Source organism: Atractosteus spatula, chromosome 4, assembly GCF_055471065.1.
Source record: "Atractosteus spatula isolate fAtrSpa1 chromosome 4, fAtrSpa1.hap1, whole genome shotgun sequence".
NCBI classification, from domain to species: domain Eukaryota; kingdom Metazoa; phylum Chordata; class Actinopteri; order Semionotiformes; family Lepisosteidae; genus Atractosteus; species Atractosteus spatula.
This window is the reverse complement of record NC_142709.1, coordinates 58,005,951-58,023,558: the sequence shown is the minus strand read 5'-3', so window position 1 is coordinate 58,023,558 and position 17,608 is coordinate 58,005,951. Positions and strand designations below refer to the sequence as shown.

The window sequence follows — 17,608 nt, the reverse complement described above, 5'->3', positions numbered from 1 at the left end:
CACAGGAGCCTCTCAGGTCTCTCCTTTGCTTGTGACAATCATGATCACACAACAGTCAAGTTACTCCAACGAGACTGTAAACGAACAAGTTCCTAGATGCAGAAATATGCACTACTTTTTGTTGTGTCTAACTACTTTGGGTTTCAGCCCACGTAAGAGTCCACATTCGGCGTGGTGCAGTGGTCAGGGCTCTGGACTCTTAACTGGGTTGTAGGTTGAAATCCCAGGCTAGATACTGTTGTTGTACCCTGGAGCAAGGTACATCACCGAATTGTTCCAGGAAGTACCCACCTGTATATAAAGGTGCAAATATAAGTCGCTTTGGCTAAATACGTTAGCCACATAAATAAAAACGATTGAATAAAAAAATAAAGCGGGAAAAAACCACCACACGCAGCATTCCTGCCTCGTACTGTTTTAAAGAAGCGCTTTAAAATAACAAAAATAAAAATGGAAATAGAAAATGTCAGACGTTAAACTTCTATGTGACTGTCATACAAGAGATCCCCACAAAGGGAATAAAAACTGCCCTTTGAAATAGGCCTTCTTCGTCGAAGTAATTTAAAATCTGAATATGATGCCTTCACACGTTCCGAAAAGTCTTATGCCTTCAAATTATACCTTTATTCAATAAAAACAATATCGTCATTATTTTGTCATCATGATAAATAATACAAAAAATAAGAAATCTTAGAATAATATGAGCTTAAAATCAGTGGAATTATTTATTTCTGAACTGTCGTATATACGCTGTTTTCTTTCAGTCTGAAAATACTTGTTACGATCTTGCCAAGTACTGTACTGTATGTGTCAATTCCTGCAGCTGTTTCTGCTTGGATTATCACTTGTCACGGTAATCTACGCTTCCGGCCTAAAATGCTATACTGCAAAATTCCTCATGTGCCAAACTTTAACATTTAAATGGAAGGTTACTGTATGTTACAAAAATGTTTTTCCCTGTTTTGCTGTGACTTGTAGTGCACAGCTGAATTATACTGTGTATGCGTAAGTAAATCTCTGAATTGAGTCTGGGCAAGTACCACACAAAAATAGATAAAGGACACTTTTACGTTATTCGTTGTCACTGCCTGAATAAACATGAACCTTTACCGCTCACTGCTAACTCCAAAACTTTATATGTGTCTTCGGCGAACACCTGCCAGCTATCTTCACCTGTTCTTCCCGAGAAAACTCAACAGTTCTCCTCCTCACCGGGCAGAGGGCCCAGAGTTTTTCCACTCCTGGTGGCGACTCGAGATATTTCTCTCTGTTCTGGTTCTGGGAGTACATTTTCTTTCTCTTCCGGCGGGTTTTGGATACTTTTTGTTTACCGTACAAGATTCATATTCGTCCTTTGAGCAAAAACTAGCCCATCCCAACTTTCCTTCTTCTTACTTCGAATATTTGGTTTTCAGTTAAGATGTAGAAAATAGTAATTATCGACCTGAATGGTGCTCTAGTTACATATACTGTTAAACAATTGAGACCATTAGGAAATAGTCATAGTGCTATTTTAAACATTTAATCTTTGAGTAACATGCTTCATAGTAACTAACTTTCCACAAAATGACATTGTATTAAAACTTTTAAGTGTAATAATACTACTTCTATTATGCTATAATACACAATTATCATTAACTGTATGATCTAAAATATAGAACAATAATAATGGATAATATAGAACAAAATGAAGCTGATTTTACCTTATGGTATGAAGAATAAATATATTATAACAGTATTACAGCAGAAGTAGTAGTTTAGTAATAGGCAACAAATAATTTCAGAGATGTATCACAATGGAGATGAATTTGTACAAATGGGCAGTAAATAGATTAAACAATCAAAACTTAAGAGAACGGTTCACAAAAAAACAAACAAACACGCGAATAGCATTCCTCTGTTTTCTGCTGGTTTTGTTCTTTTAATTTTTGGTTTATGCTCAGTCACGTCACCCGTGGTGTCTACGGATTTCTCCAGTTCGTCTTTCCTGCCCTTGAACAAGAATAATTACAGTACTTTGGCATCGCGCGCCCTCTTGTGATCAATAAGCGGGCTCTGTGAACGGCAGAAACTACAGTACAAGGCAGAAGACTCAAATTACACGGTGAAGCTTTCAAGCTTATTTTTCCGAGTCAGTCGAATTAAATTTAGAAGTTTCGTTAAAACACATATGCATTTCAGTGATATTTAAAACTCACTGATAATATCCAGTGATCAGCAACAGAAATGGCCTTAGTGATAAGATGCCTACTGGTAAGTAAAACAATATGAAAACATCACCCAGGCCCTAAATACAGGATTTGATTATCCATTACGTAATTCTTTCTATTTGGAGGATGTCGTCTAGTCGCACATTTAAATGCTGTCGTGAAACGGAAATTAATTCACTTGTAAATTGACTGACAGCTAAACCTTTACTTAAATTGGTATTAAGTGTGGTACCTGATAATACAATATGACTGGACTGATTCAGATGACATCGAAAAAAATATTCGCGAGTTTTAAAATTGCAAAAAAATATTGCTGGAGAATTTTGTTTTGTCGTTCCCAGCGCTCTAATTTAGCAAAGGTTTAGCCCTTTAATCCCATGTTAATAAAAGTAAAAGGTTGTGTATAATTTTACAAATACACTCAGTTAGAAGATGTGTCGTTAAACACTAGAAGATTTAACTTCCTGTTATTTTGAAAACATTTGTCTAATTTTATTTGATGGAACATAACGGAAAGACCCAGATTATGCGTAACTCCGGAAATTTTGCGTGACATGTATGCGTTTTCACGTTTTGATTAAATAATAGCGTCACCGCGTATCTTCCTACTTACCTGCATATACAGTACAATAGCTTCTTCGCATTTGTTAGGTTCCCCAAATGACAGGTCAGTTACGCCAAATCATTTTACGTACGTATCTGTGCTATTAGTCTTGATATCCGTTCGTTTGAACTGAGTAGCGTTCAGTTCAGTATCAACCAATTCATAATAGTACCGAGGAATCTTATTCAAAGATAGTGGAAGGGATCACAGAACACGAATAAACAGACTATGATTAATTTTAAATAAATGAAATGACTCGTGTATTACACAAAGTGAAAATATTTACACAAGATGTACAGAAGCATATTCCAGACGACCGAAAATATTAATTGCTATGAGGCTTGCAGTTATTGTTAAAATGTGTGTATCATTGTGCAATGTACTCAAACTGTAATACTCATACTGTGTTCATAGATAACAGAAAAAAAAAACAGCACAAAGGCTAGAATAATTGAGAATGTGCTATTTTTATTTAAAGCAGACTTTTTTATAATTTCCAGAATGCTGCTGAATTTCATTTATGTTTAATACATCCGAGGAGATTAATGTCTTGTGCTGAGTGATTGGTTAAGCATTTAAAGACATTAACTGTTTAATCACGGCTTATTGTTTTGTTCTTATACTGTAGTCACAGCAGGTCAAGGCTCATCATGTTCCTATAGAAATCTGGAGGAACACTTAGAAAGAATTGAGTGACATTTGCGTTTCATCTCCCAAACCTACTCAAAGCTTTGGATCACCTGCCCCTGTACTGTGGATGATTACTGACAGTTTTTCTAGCTTCATATACTTTCTTTTTGAAAGATTTAAAGGAGTTTTTAATGAACGTTTTTTGACAGGAATGACAGCCACCTCTCCTCTATTACTCTGACTCTCTTTGACGTCACTTCCTAACAAATGTTAATACCACCAGATGAGCCTCGCTGAATTTCTCTCTCTGTGCGAGGGCCTCACTTCTTCGTCCTACAGCCAGGAGACCGGCCCTCAAACAAGCAGGTTAAAAACGAAGCCTCTTATGGCTGAACACCTCAATAAATTTCTCCTAAACGTGTTATTCCTTGTGAATATTGACATCCATGAGAAAAATGTGAGAACATAATCAATAAATACCTAAGGTTTCATCTTCAGAGTTCACAGTCGAGTCTATATTCAACAGGTGACAGCAGAGAAGATTGGATCATTTCCATCCATCCATTTTCCAACCTATTCTTCCAATACATGGCCGCGGTGGAGCTGGAGTCTATCCCAGCAGGCAACAGGTGCAAGGAAAGATGCAGTCTGGATCGGCTGCTGTTCCATCGCTGGCCACACACAGACACAAACATGCTCACACTCGCACCAAGGCCAGTTTTTCCAGAAGCCAATCAATCTACCTTTATGTCTTTGGACTGTGGGAGAAAACCTGAGCATACAGAGGAAACCCATGCAAACATGTAGAGAACATACAAACTCCATGCAAATAACACCCCAGGTCCAAAAAATTAGTAAAAAGATTCCTCCTCTTCTCGGTTTTAAATGCGCTTTCATGTGCAATCCTGCATCAAATATAAACTATAACTTATATGCACTGATAAGGAATTCTATAAAAAAAACAATATTTAACAAAAATAAGATATAAGACATCAATGGGAATTGACTGTTTTTCATTAACAGAGTAATAAATATGTGTTTTTAAAAAATACTGAAGAAATATCATTTTTCACTCATAGGATTCAGAGTCATTTAGAACAGAAACTGACGGCTGATTTCCCTCTGTGTCCATAATTTTGTTGCAATTCTTAAGGCCACAAATCCAACGACAGCTCAGTTTGATCTCTGGAAGCTTACTTTTAAGCTCCTTGCTTCTTAGTCCAAAAACAATAGGACTTAAGGCCTGAGCTACAGAGAAAACCAAAAAGCTGAGCAATTTAACCTCTAAGGGTTTCCTCACAGTTGCTAGGATGATAAAGGTAGGGATGATGTGCAAACTCATTTGCAGGCTGTGAATGAGAATGGTTTTTCTCCCCCTGATGTTAGACCTGCTGAAGTGCCCAGCCCTTTTGCCCTCCCTGTAGATCAGGCAGTAGCTGACGATGATGAGCAGGGAAAGCAGAGCAAGGAAAACTATGGCAGCAATCCGCGAGTCTGTCCCATGAAGGGCAGTTGGGCATGTGGGGTCTCTTTCCGTCAAGTAGGTCAGCTGCACAGTGCAACTTGCTTGAATTGTGGACCAGACTGGGTTGAGTGTTGCCAATATCCAAGTAATAATAATGACTTTGCCCTTTAGAGAGTGGATGATGGACAGGTACCGCAGAGGAGCGCAGACAGACAAGCATGTGTTGAGAGCCATCAGTGTCAAAGTCAGGATGATCCCCCTCCCTAATGTTACCTGGATGTCAAATATAATCCAGCAGACAATCCTGGGAACAGCCACTCTAAACATCCGTAGGCCATGGAACAAAATGCCTACTCCAAAGAAAGCCACAACGCAGACAAGATGGTGGCAGAGAAGAATGTACCGGACCTGATTCCTCAGAGCTGCTTCTTTCCTGATGGCCTGCATGATGCAATAGCTGAAAACAAAGGTGAAGATAAAAGCCAGCAGGTGTACGTAGGTCTTCATTGTTTCTTCAATATTATGTTTGTCATCTGTGCTGTTGGATATGTTCATGCTTTCTAAAAAAGAAAAGAATACTGCAATTGAACTTGTATGTTAACTGACATTTTTTATTATTTGAGGTAACTTAGGTACAGGTAACTCTCCCAACACAAATTTCATAAGACTGAGCAGTCAATGAAAGACAGAGGCTTCTAAGGATGATTTTTATAGAGTTCACTTATAAATTATGAAGGCTATTGCAGGAAGCCTGTATTTTCTAATATACCCAAGTTTCAGAGTGACTGTTTTTTTCATCAGGTTGAAAGATCAAAGCAATAATGAAACAACAACTAAAAGGATCTCGAACAGGAAATTAATCTAAACAGTAGGAATCCAGATGTCATAATGATATTGAAAACAGATTTCATTGTAAAATTAGCATTGTGGGGAAGCAGGAATACAAGGCCTCAGACCTTTGCGTCAAATGTCCTACATCCAAAACTGCATCAATTTCCATGTCTGAGATCTCTTTTAAAAACAAGACAAATCCTAAAGAATTTGTCTACAACCCTGTGTTGATATATGGATTTCAATGCAAAACACTTGCTCCTGATATCACTTTTACTTAAACCGTTTTACACAACAAACCCAGGCTGGTTGGGCTGCAGAAGAAGCCCGGAAAATGGGATTTTAAAGAGAGATGGGTACAGATTACATTCCAACTGAAAGCATTTTTGTGATTGAAGACTTTGTAGTATTCAACAAATGGGTGTTTTATGAGTCTGAATCTTTATTCTTGTGTAAATTACCAAATTTAGTAAATTTAATCTAATGACTGCAGAGTTTCCATGCTCCTTATATAGAGTGTGTTGTCCAGTATTATACTGATAGGATAACAGAATTTGTGAAGAATTAAAATCAAAAGGTCATACTATGCAGAGGCTTGGCCTATGACATGCATAGAGAATAAATACTGTCCGAGACTGTTTTGAATAAACATTCTGAACATAAGTGAATAAAATCCACATAAAGTCATGCAGCAATCACATGGAAATCAATTACAGCTTTTTTCATGGTATATTTAAATGAAGGCCCAGTATTTGAAGTGCTAAATTTAAAGTAAACTATACAATACCGTTAGCTCTAAATTGTTTCAGATCTTTGTTGTTTGCAGATACTGTATCTTCCCAAGATCAGAATGGCACTGGGAGTTCCGATGTGTGCTCATAGCCATTGGTATTCTAGATTAAAGAAATTAAGATTAGCAAAATTAGTGCAAGGCCGCCAATATTCCTATAATGAATGAAGCACCGGTTCTTTGATTGTTGTGTCCACATACAATGTATGACACTACTAATACAGCACATCTTTTCATATAAAAGTTTACCCACCTTTCCATGGATCTCATTTAACAAGCTCTGAGCAGAGGCTGCCTGGTAGCTGAAGTAAAACACTCGTGATAACGGTCCACTCTCTGCAGAAATTCCCCAAACCAGTGGCAGGTGGGACTCCATTCAGAGCTCTGTGCTGCTTTGAACACTATGTAGTGGTTCCTCTGAAGGGTTAGCAAGAAGTAGGAGTGGTCTCAAATCAGAAAAACCCCGTGCCCTGCTCAAGCTTCCCATCTCAACACGAAAAGGAGAAATTAAATCTGTTGTAACAAACAGAGGAATTAATATGATTCTAAAGCTTATTTACTTAGCTACTATGTATGCCATTTTAACAAGTACTCACGACTGTTTATCTTTGTCTTTTGAAAAAGTGAGTAACAGCCATATAAATATATTAAATGTAAAGCAACAAAGGCATTTCAGAAATAATTGCATGTTGGCCCTCTAATATATGTGTGTTTTTAATGTTTTTTGTCAAAATGCCTCATATACAACTTACCTATGACCTACATTAAAATATACAGAACTGATTAAGTGTCAGATAAAGATACTTTGTAGAGATAAAACATGTTGCTGAAGTGTGTTGTTGCTTTCTTATGAGCTAGGTAGCGTCAGCTTATTGTAGAATGCATTGAAAGGGCCGGTGCTAGTTATTACTATTTTGATTTACTGTGTGAACTGCTTGGTGAGTGTAGCTACAGTTTGTATTCCTTGCAAAATCAATATTATTTTTGTCTCGGTAAACACACCGCTATACTCTCGTGCAATCTGCGTCTAATCTTTCTGTTTATTTTTCCACTCCTGTCAAGACCGCTGAAGGGAGAAACCTGCAGAAAGCACATCCATTGTTTTTGTATTGCTTGTTTTAGTTTTGCAAATGTAGACAAACACAATCGGCACAACGTTTATATTTTATGTAAAACGTATTACTTTTATTTTTACTGCAAATCAATGACTTGTGATAACAAGTGATAATAGGTTTAAAACGGTTTATTTTTGCATAACAATATCTATCTTGAGATTAAGGCATTTAAAATAAAGAAATGTTTATTGAGAGGGTAGGAATGTTTCCATTCTTCAGAGTCTTGGTTATAAAGTTGTGTTTACATTGTTGTAAATGAAAATCGGTCATTAGGGTTAGGATCGTGGTTCCGGCTCTGGTCAGGATTAGGGTTTTGAGATATCCTTTTTGAGATATTACTTAGAGGCATCCCTTCCTCACACATTTTTGCTAGAATTTACACATTCCATGTTTTCACTTAGTCGGAGCTCTTTACTGAAGAACTTGCTGACTATATTCATATTCATGAGCAGTCAGGACTGAGGCATGTTTTGGCAGTAAAGAATGGACTGGATAAGGATACAGTAATAGTGTCTCTCCCAATACTGTAAAAAGAGCAGTAATCCTGCCATTTCCTACAGTAACTGCTTAATCCAATTCAGGGACACAAGGGAGCCAGAACCTATACCTTCAAGCATTGAGATCAAGACAGGGTACACCCTGGACAGGACAATAGTCCATTGCAGCACACACTCAGACACAAACACAGACAAATCCACACCAGGGCCAATTTTCCCAGAAGCCAGTTAACCTACCTGTATGTCTTTGGACTGTGAGAGGAAACAAGAGCGCCTACAGGAGACCAACACAAGCATGAGGAGAACATATAAACTCAAGCAAGCTGTGCTATATTGTGCTGCCCAAAAGAGCTGTAATGAAATGTATAAAATGAAATGCTCTTTCAGTCCAGAGAATGGCATACTGTCATGAGCAAGTGTGCTTCCAGTTTCTGAGGTGTCTAAGGAAATGCAGGGTGAGTAAATAGGCACTTTTGAGTTCTATCGTTGCGCCACAGAGAGTGTCCTGACTGGTGGCATCACTACTATAGAACTGCAACACAGCCACGCAGGACAGGAAGGCCATACAGAGAGTTGTGACATCAGCAAAAACCTCACAGGATCTGACTCACCAACAATTGAAGACTTCTATATGAACTGGTGCCGAAATAAGGCCTGTGCCATAATACAGGATTATAACCACTCCAAACACAAAGCTGTTTTCACCTCTTCAGTCTGACAGGAGGTACTATAGCATCAAAACACAGACCACCAGGTTCAGAAATACATTGATACATCGTCTTAAATTACTAATAGCTAATTGCAAGCTGACTAACTAGACCATTACCACCAACTTATAAATGTTGCATTTTTTGCACTGCATACTGCACACTGGTGTTCACTATTTATATTGTCAATTGTAGATTGTTTTCTATACAATATGTATGTTGAATTGTATTGTAAACTGGATGATACTGTCTTTTTGCATTACTCATTTCCCATTTTTATTAATTGCTATCTTCCCCATGTCTGTGCATTGAGAGAACAAGTGTGCATGAAAATTCAAATGTACTCGTTACAAATGGCAAATAAACTTTGAACTTGGATTAACATGAAATTATCTGTGCAGTATTCTTCATGGTTTTACCATTGACATGACAGCGACATCTGGAAGGAAGTGGTTTGTGAAGAATGTGTAACTCTCTTACAACCCAGTCTAGTGGCAAAAATGAACAGTACATGTTGCTACGGCAGCATGACTGCATCACCTTATTTTGGGGTTCTGAAACACATAGGCCTGACCATTTTTGTATTAGGCAGAGCATTAAAAAACATGTATATACAGTATTTTAAAACTGTAGGGTTATACAATCCCTAAATGTATTATAATGCAATCATGAAGAAAGTTTCTGATAGTTATATTCTTTTGCTAAACAAAACAAGAAGTTTACAATACACCGCAGACATTATAAAATCAATAGGAATGCCAATTTACATAATTAAGTTTTATGGCAAGATCTGAAAATATCAAAATTCCCATTTCATTGTGATGAATATTGAACAGCTTTCATGCATGACAGGAGGATTCTGTCATCCAAGATTTGGAATATTGTTGTACAAGCAAACAAAGAGACCAGTTTCAGAAAACCAGAGTGTTTAGCTAAGCATGGAGTTCCTCAGTGAGTTAGAAATATAAGGAAGAAAAAAATGTTTTTAAAGCACTTAAATGTCAAGTGGAAAGTCCTGACTATCATCTGTACAAACTTAAACAAAAAGCAAACTTCAGGATTTCAAATCAAATGTTCCTGTATAAGGTAGCAGCAACATGAATCATCATCAACATCAGAATTAGCTGAGTTTTGAACATACTTACTGTAACTAGATATTCTGTAAGGTGTTCCTTGACCGTCCTGCAAGTAAGGCATTGCAGTACTCAACTCTGCACAAAGCCTATAATGGTCTGTCCACAGCAGGCACGAACAGAACTGAATGTAACCCAGCAATGTTTCTAAAAAGAGAGAAAAACAACTTCCTGATGAGCTTGAAAGATAGTTGAAATGACCCCCAGCTTTTTTGTTTTGACACAGAACTCCTTTTGAACACCTTTGACCGCCATGCTTGGACATGACAAAACAGCCAATGCAGAGAACCTACAGTAGCAACGTGACTTCGGTCTATTAAGGTTATCACCCGCTCCAAAACCTGAAACAGCAAGGATCATCACTTCCATGTCAGATACATCCTTTAAAAGTTCTCATAGAGTCACCGTGCAAACAACCTTGTATCACCCTCATACCGCAAAGAGTTCTAGAGTTGTTGCTCTTATGTGTTTTTTCATTATTTCATGCTGTTTATTTACTGTACCCAGCAGTGTGATTTGTTCCTGTCCATGTGTGCTCCTGCCAGTTACTCTCATGAAATGGGGTTACTGATGCTAATAGTGGGGTGCAAGGTCACTCTCCTTTGTGCCAGTGAGTCTTGGAGGTTCCGTTGCTGTCTGGAGAGATTGTAAGCCTTATCTGTGGATTCTGTGCTTTTATATTTATGTATTTATGTAATAAATATGGCTGAGCACAAAACCATTGCATGTTTTTTGCTCTTACCACTGGTTGCACTTGGAAGACAGTAGTGGTCTGTTGTCTTCCATTTTGTCTATGGAATAATGCATTTATCTCAGAAACACACGTACAGTACATGAATCATACAAACTTCTCAAAGTGGGTATTTTGAGTTGCGAGATGACCTACAAAACTACAAATGCACTTAGATAATAGGACTTCATGGAAGAAAAACCAGAGGAATTGTTTTTTGATACCAAGCCTAAAAATACACATTTATGTTTTGAAGCTTAAGTGATGGAAATTCTCCAAAATCAAAGGTGAATACCCTTGCTAGAATTAACACCAAATTAAAAAAACTAACTTATATTAGGTATTTAAAGTAAATGCAAGAATTGTGTTACAAAACATTCAGACACTGCAAGGTACTTGTCTTGCTTGTTCTCAGAATGCAGCCAAACTCCTGCTACCTGGAAACCACAAGCTCATATTATGGCTTTTTCTTCTGAAGTGAGGAGACAATTGCAGCAGGTCAAAACAGGATGTCTGCAGGTTGTACCAAAGATGTGGCTTCTGCTGCTAAAAATCCTCTGTATGTCCAAAATAAAAATAAAAAAAACTCTCCTTAACATTACCTTGTGTCTCTGGGTTATAATTTTACACTTTTACTGATATGGATGTTATCGGGCTTCTCCGCTATTTTAAAATAAAAATAAATCTATTTAAAACAAGTTTCCAAAAATGTGCTTAAAAGTCAAGACTTGCCACAAATTAAAAATTGTCAGAAAACTGACAAGGTTAGACTGTGTTAGCTCTCAGTCTGCAAAGGAACACGTAGAGGTGATTTCCACCCTGAAGAGTAAAAAGAAAGGAAGACAACACACTCTTCAAGTGTTTGTGAGGGCAAGGGCGAGACAGTCATCAGTCATCTTGCTCCATTACAGCTTACTGACTGGGAAGGAGTTTGTCTAGTTTTACTGAAAACTTAATGAGGTTGTGGAGTTCTGCTTGCTTCTTATGTGATATTACCAGAATATTAACCACTACAGTGTGGTTAACAAAATTACTTTGTCAAAGCTTTGCTCCCATTTCATACTTTGCTAAAACTAACACAGCATTTTAGACCCGCAAAAAGTAAATACCTAATAATGCACTTGGCGCTCAGTAAATTGCTCCAAGCTTTTGGAGCAAAATGGACAGAATCCAGTCCATTTCTGACATCACTGCAAGCTTGCTGGCACCCAGGAAATCAGGGTTGTGTTCTACCTTCTTTGCAGTCTCTTCTCAATAATCTCCGTAATCATTCCTCAAAAGGACATCAAGAGGAAGTGTGGGCACAAGCTGAAATGGCAGTGTGAGAGCTGATAGCAGATGGTCAAGCCAACATACTTCAGCACACTGCTCTTCCAAGATGACTGTCTATATCCATTCAACCATTTTTTAATCACTTCATCCAATTCAGGGTCACAGGAGAGCTGGAGCGTGCAAGCAATGGTTCACTGTGGATGGGAGGAAACCCATGTGAAAACAGGGAGGACATACAAACTCCACACAGATAGTACCCCAAGTCCAGAATTGAACCCAGGGCCCCAGAGCTGTGAGGCAGTGATGTTTAACACTAGCGCCACCCTGACTTGCTATAGTTTAAAACAAAAACACAAATGGGCAATCTATTTGAGCTTTGTCTGTTAAAAATAATTCACTAGGAATAACAACACCCAAGAATAAAGTGTCCTGAGAGGATTATGGAGTGTTTAGTGAAACAGGGTGAGGTGGCTGGGTGCAGAGTGAGGAGTGACCAAGGGGCAGCTATAGAGGTGGAGATGGGGTGGAGGTGGGATGCAAAGGATGTGTTTGAGGGAGAAAAGAGGATCACATATAGAGTTAATAGTGTTTCTGCAGAGGAAATGACATCAGGAGTGATTGCTAATTACTGACAGTCAAGTCTGATTGAACTTGGTTATTGTCATCCTTCCTGAACCTTTATTACAAACTCCATAAAAAAAGCAAGCTACATCATCTTCTGAAAAAAAAAAATAAAGGTCAGTATTACTTTCAAGGTAAAAGGTGCTGCAGTTCATCTGACAAGAGTTTCCCAGAAGTTTTGGACTGTGACCATCTTTGTCCTAAACTTTGTTTTCTGCAAGATAAACAAGCAAGTGTGAAACTAATTCTTCAAACATTTGAGTCTTCTGTCAATTGAAAAATGACAGCAATCATTACAGCAGTTTGTGTGCACTGATAAAAGTCTTAATTGGCACAGTTATATCATAGGCTGCAGTTCAGCTTTTATCACTGGCCAAAATATTTTGAATCCCCATGTGGGAGGGCAAATATTCCTCAAGGTTGTGAAATATTTGCACCCTAAGCTGAGGCTGTGAGGAGGAGAATTCTGTTTGGAGCTGAACTGCACATTCAGGGGACAATCTGGGCATTGTTTTGACCTGGGACAGTAATGGAAATGCAGTATGTCTCAGATATGACTCTTCAAGTCAATCCCAGAATCACCTGCTCTGAGAGCAGTGGGAATTGGAGGCCAGCAGAGAGGCCTTAATATTTTTCCTAGTTATGTAAGTTAAGCCAGTTTTTTTTCAAAAAGGAGAGACATACACACCCTTTTATTCATCCAAACTTGATTGACAACGATCACAAGTGTTTAATCTGTGCAACGTTCTATGGATTTTTTAATCAAAGGTACAAGACTCAAACACAGTGACATCTGGGACCAACTGTTTGTAAAGAAAGGTTGACTCACACACTCTTATTTTTTGTCAAAATTAATTAACAGGACATGTTGCCATGGTGAGCATATAGCCCTATCTCTGATTTCAGCAGCTTCAACTACACAGAGAGGTATGTAGCTAAATAAATATTTAGAATAAATAGAATGCTCTTCACTATGCCAATAAGCCCTTGATTCTTAACCAATACCAGTTTTCCTTGTTACCCTATCACTTCAGTAGGTTATTGATTCCCTGATAACAACTTGCACATAATAAAACAAATAAAGCTCATGTATGTACTGTATTTGTATTTTTGTTCATATTCAATGAACAGAGCATTTTAACAGAATCTTTCTAATTTTATTTTCATATCCTCCTCTGTCTACCACAGAGCTTTCCTGTGTGTCTCAATGTTTTTTCTAGAAATGTCTATGCAAAATCTAAAGGGGTTATACGAAGAAGTGAAACTTTTTCAAAAACTGCCATTAAAGGGAAGAAACAAGTGTTTAGTATGAAATGACTTCAGTGTTACAGGAAACTTCAGAGATTGTTCAGATTACAGCAATGCATTTTTCCAGAATAAGTAAGTTAGTATTTTATAATAATATTATTATATTGTAATGAGGGAGTATTACTTGTCATGCAGATGGTAGCAAAAACAAATAATATACAGTAAGTAAGCAGTGTAAGAGGTATAGACCACAATCTCTCAATTAGGGGAAACGGATATCGAGATGTTACACGTAAGCAGAACTGATATGCCAAATAAGGAATATTTGGCATCTCTGAGAGAAAATCTAATTACATGCATGCTATCAGTAGGGCAGCCCATAGCCTGAGGTTTAGCACTGTTGCTTTGTAGCTCTGGAGGCCCCGGATTGGCCCCGCACACCCTTCAGTGTGGAGTCTGCATGTTCTTCTTGTGCTGATGTAGGGGCTGGCTAGGGACGTTCAGTTGCCCTGTCCCCTTCTTGTGGACTTGTCCCCCCAGAGGAAGAGGGCTGGTCTCCCTGGCTCATTACCGAGCCCTGAGTGAAGAGCTCTGCCTCTCCTACATCCTGTTTGCAGATTATGGGACTGTACAGACGCACACAATGTCTAACTGCAGGAAAGGAAATGTTGCCCCCTATCTGCAACTCAGTAAAGCCGCAACTCATTTTTTTTTCTTGGTATTTATTTACTTGAGTCCTGGGCTCCTTTTCTGACATTCCTTTGATGGTCCTACACAACTTCTAAATTAGCTACCCTTACTTTTTATTTTTACCAGCAATGTTTCTAAATGAATATTATAGAAAGACAGTAATCAATTAGACTGGGTTTTAAGGAGAGTTCACTTTGTCAGGTAACAGAAACAGAGGAAGAAGGCACTAATCTAAGATTGGAGCTACCTCCATAATATGGATAATCACTTAATAGTGGGTATGCAGCCATTGCCAATACACCATTATGTGTCACTCAATAGCACTCTGTTAATATCCTCTTAGTTTAAACACTAGATCCCTGACAGATTATATATACCTGACACATTTCCCCCTTCCATCAATGGCAAGTGTGAATGTTCTGCTGTACTTGCCCTTTTATACTGTATCTATATATTTCAAATTGAGCTTTTTCACTAAATATAATTTTCCCCATTACTACATTTCAGCAAAGGTAACATTTAATTTGGTGTTAAGATGGAATTTTTTAAAAAACTTCTCCTCAGCCTGAGTGTTGAAAGTTACAGCTTTTCACAACCACACAGTTTCTGTAATTAGACTCCGTGCACTCTAAACTATAAACACAAAAAGCAAAATCCATGCCAAACTGACCAAACCGCAGAAGACTCAAAAAACTTAAACATTCTATTCAAAAACATCTTCCATCTGAATGAAACTTTGCATTCAAGACATACACAACCCATTGAATAAATAGACCCCACAGAGTACCTACTAAACACTGGTGAGATCAATTGAAAACACAAGTAACATTTCCAGTACTACCACTACAGTATAACTCTTGCACTTGCAAGAGTGCTACAGTGCTACTGTATTGTGCACATTCTGTTACTAGAAAACACACAGAAACAGATTGTATTTGTTATTTTTTTATTTTGGAATTTGATTTGACATTCACAAAACAATTACACAACATACCACAGGTAGCCCACATACTGCACGGTACAGTACACAAAAATACTTGTATGGCAATCTAACTAAGAACTAAGAATTATACAGTAACAAAAAAAAGAAAGTTTATTCAGCTTCAGCATCCTACCTCTGACCTGGGTTAGGCCAGGGATTTTCATCAACATCACCACATGTACTTTCAGTTTCGTAAATTGTACTTATAAAACCAGTTTCAGTGCATAGATCATTGTAAAAAACTGTAATAAAGCAACTAGTGTTGTTCTGCAGAAACACTAGAGGGCATTCCAATAAGACTGTGTTTATACTCTGCCTCAGGTAATCTTTATGAAAAGGAACAATAATTAATTTTGCACCATTGGAATATTCTTTGAAAACCTCAGATCTATGTTCAATCTATCACATTTTTATTATTGTTGTTTATTCCTAAGTGCTGTGCAGTATAATTCAGATTCAGGCAGGTCTCTTCCAACGTGAAAGGCAACTTAAGTTAAAAATATGCCTACAAGAGCCACTCCTTGCTTACTGAAAAAAGCAACATGATTTATCAATTATTATTTGCCTAATTTTAAAATTCAAGAGATTCTGCCAAAAAGCATTTCCACATTGTTTGACAAAAATGTTTTGTTCATTCAAGGAACTTTCCATAATTATCTTCCACTGAAAATCAAACAATATTTTTTCCATTCTCACTCAAACAAGGTCTTGTCAGTATTACTCATAATACATTTTAAATACATCTTTGCAAAAAAACTGCAAAATAAATATCTAACAGTAACATTTTAATGTTTTCTTTCAGCTCACGTCAAACAGTAATGCTTATTAAATGTAGCCTAAATTAATTAAATTATCTACTTAATCTATATTTTTACATCATTATGTACGGTAGGACTTTAACAACATTGACTTTGTAAAGACCTGAACATACTGTAGAAACAAGCACTAATTGCCTGTGGAAATAATCACAAGAGAATAAATACAAAGAGATAATAAGCTTTTTATCATGGACCATAAATTATATTACCACCTTCCCATAAGCAATTCGAAGAACACAAAAATCATTAAACTATTTTTAATGAAACTTGTTTTTTTCTACCATATTTTACAAACATCTTGTTGCCTAAATCTAAAATCTAAATGCTTGGCTAGATCACATTTTCATTCTGTAGTCACAAAGGGCTTGATTTCCTTAATAGCCCACCTACCCATTATCAAAAAGCTGTTTACTACTGCAAGGGACAGAATAATGTGGAGCTGTGACCTATCCTGTACGCACAGGGTGCAAAGCAGCACCGTACCTTGAATGTGATGCCAATCCATCACAAGGCACAAGGCAAGTCTTCTGCGGGAAACAGGGAGAGCACGCAAACTCCACACAGAGAGTACTCCAGTTCATAATGGAACTCAGAACTCAATGGCTGTGAAGGGGCAGCGCTGACCACAAATTTACAATTTACCAATGCCCCCCCCCCATATTCTGATCTTCAAAAGATACATCAGTTCTGCATCGTGTTCATGTTCACAAAATGTATTATCAGGGAAATTACCATTTGTATGTAGTAGGTGCTCTTACATGTTGAATGAACGTGGCATAAGATAAATGCATCATGCTTTGTCATCCACAGGGCAGATGAAAAGAGGTGCTACTTTGAAAGTCAGGGGCTAGTGACATGTGTGGCCACCATTAAAAGGAACAGCTGCCGCACATCTGCAACACTTGCTTTGCACCAGGTTGCAGATGCGGTCTTGTTGGATTTAATCCCATTTAGCTCACAGAGCCTGCACAGCCAGCAGCCATATCACCCTGCAACTCACAACTGGTAGCCCACTGAAGCTAAGCAGGTGTGAGCCTGGTCAGTACCTGGATGGGCGACCTCCTGGGAAAAACTAAGGTTGCTGCTGGAAGAGGTGTTAGTGCGGTCCAGGTGGGTCCTAATGCCCCAGTATAGTGACGGGGACACTATACTGTAAATAAGCTCCGTCCTTCGGATGAGATGTAAAATTGAGGTCCTGACTCTCTGTGGTCATTAAAAATCCCAGGGTGTTTCTCGAAAAGAGTAGGGGTGTGACCCCGGCGTCC

General features: G+C 38.0%; 1 protein-coding gene across 1 annotated transcript; it reads right to left on the bottom strand.

Moving 5' to 3' along the window:
• Nucleotides 1–4,513: 4,513 nt before the first annotated feature.
• On the bottom strand, nucleotides 4,514–6,601 carry LOC148836671 (putative G protein-coupled receptor 148). The gene is made up of 2 exons (XM_088914903.1): nucleotides 6,528–6,601; nucleotides 4,514–5,469 (listed from the first exon to the last, which is right to left on the bottom strand). The coding sequence occupies exon 2, from the start codon at nucleotides 5,462–5,464 to the stop codon at nucleotides 4,514–4,516; it is 951 nt and encodes a 316-aa protein (XP_088771029.1). The 5' UTR covers nucleotides 5,465–5,469; nucleotides 6,528–6,601.
• Between the last annotated feature and the right edge of the window lie 11,007 nt (nucleotides 6,602–17,608).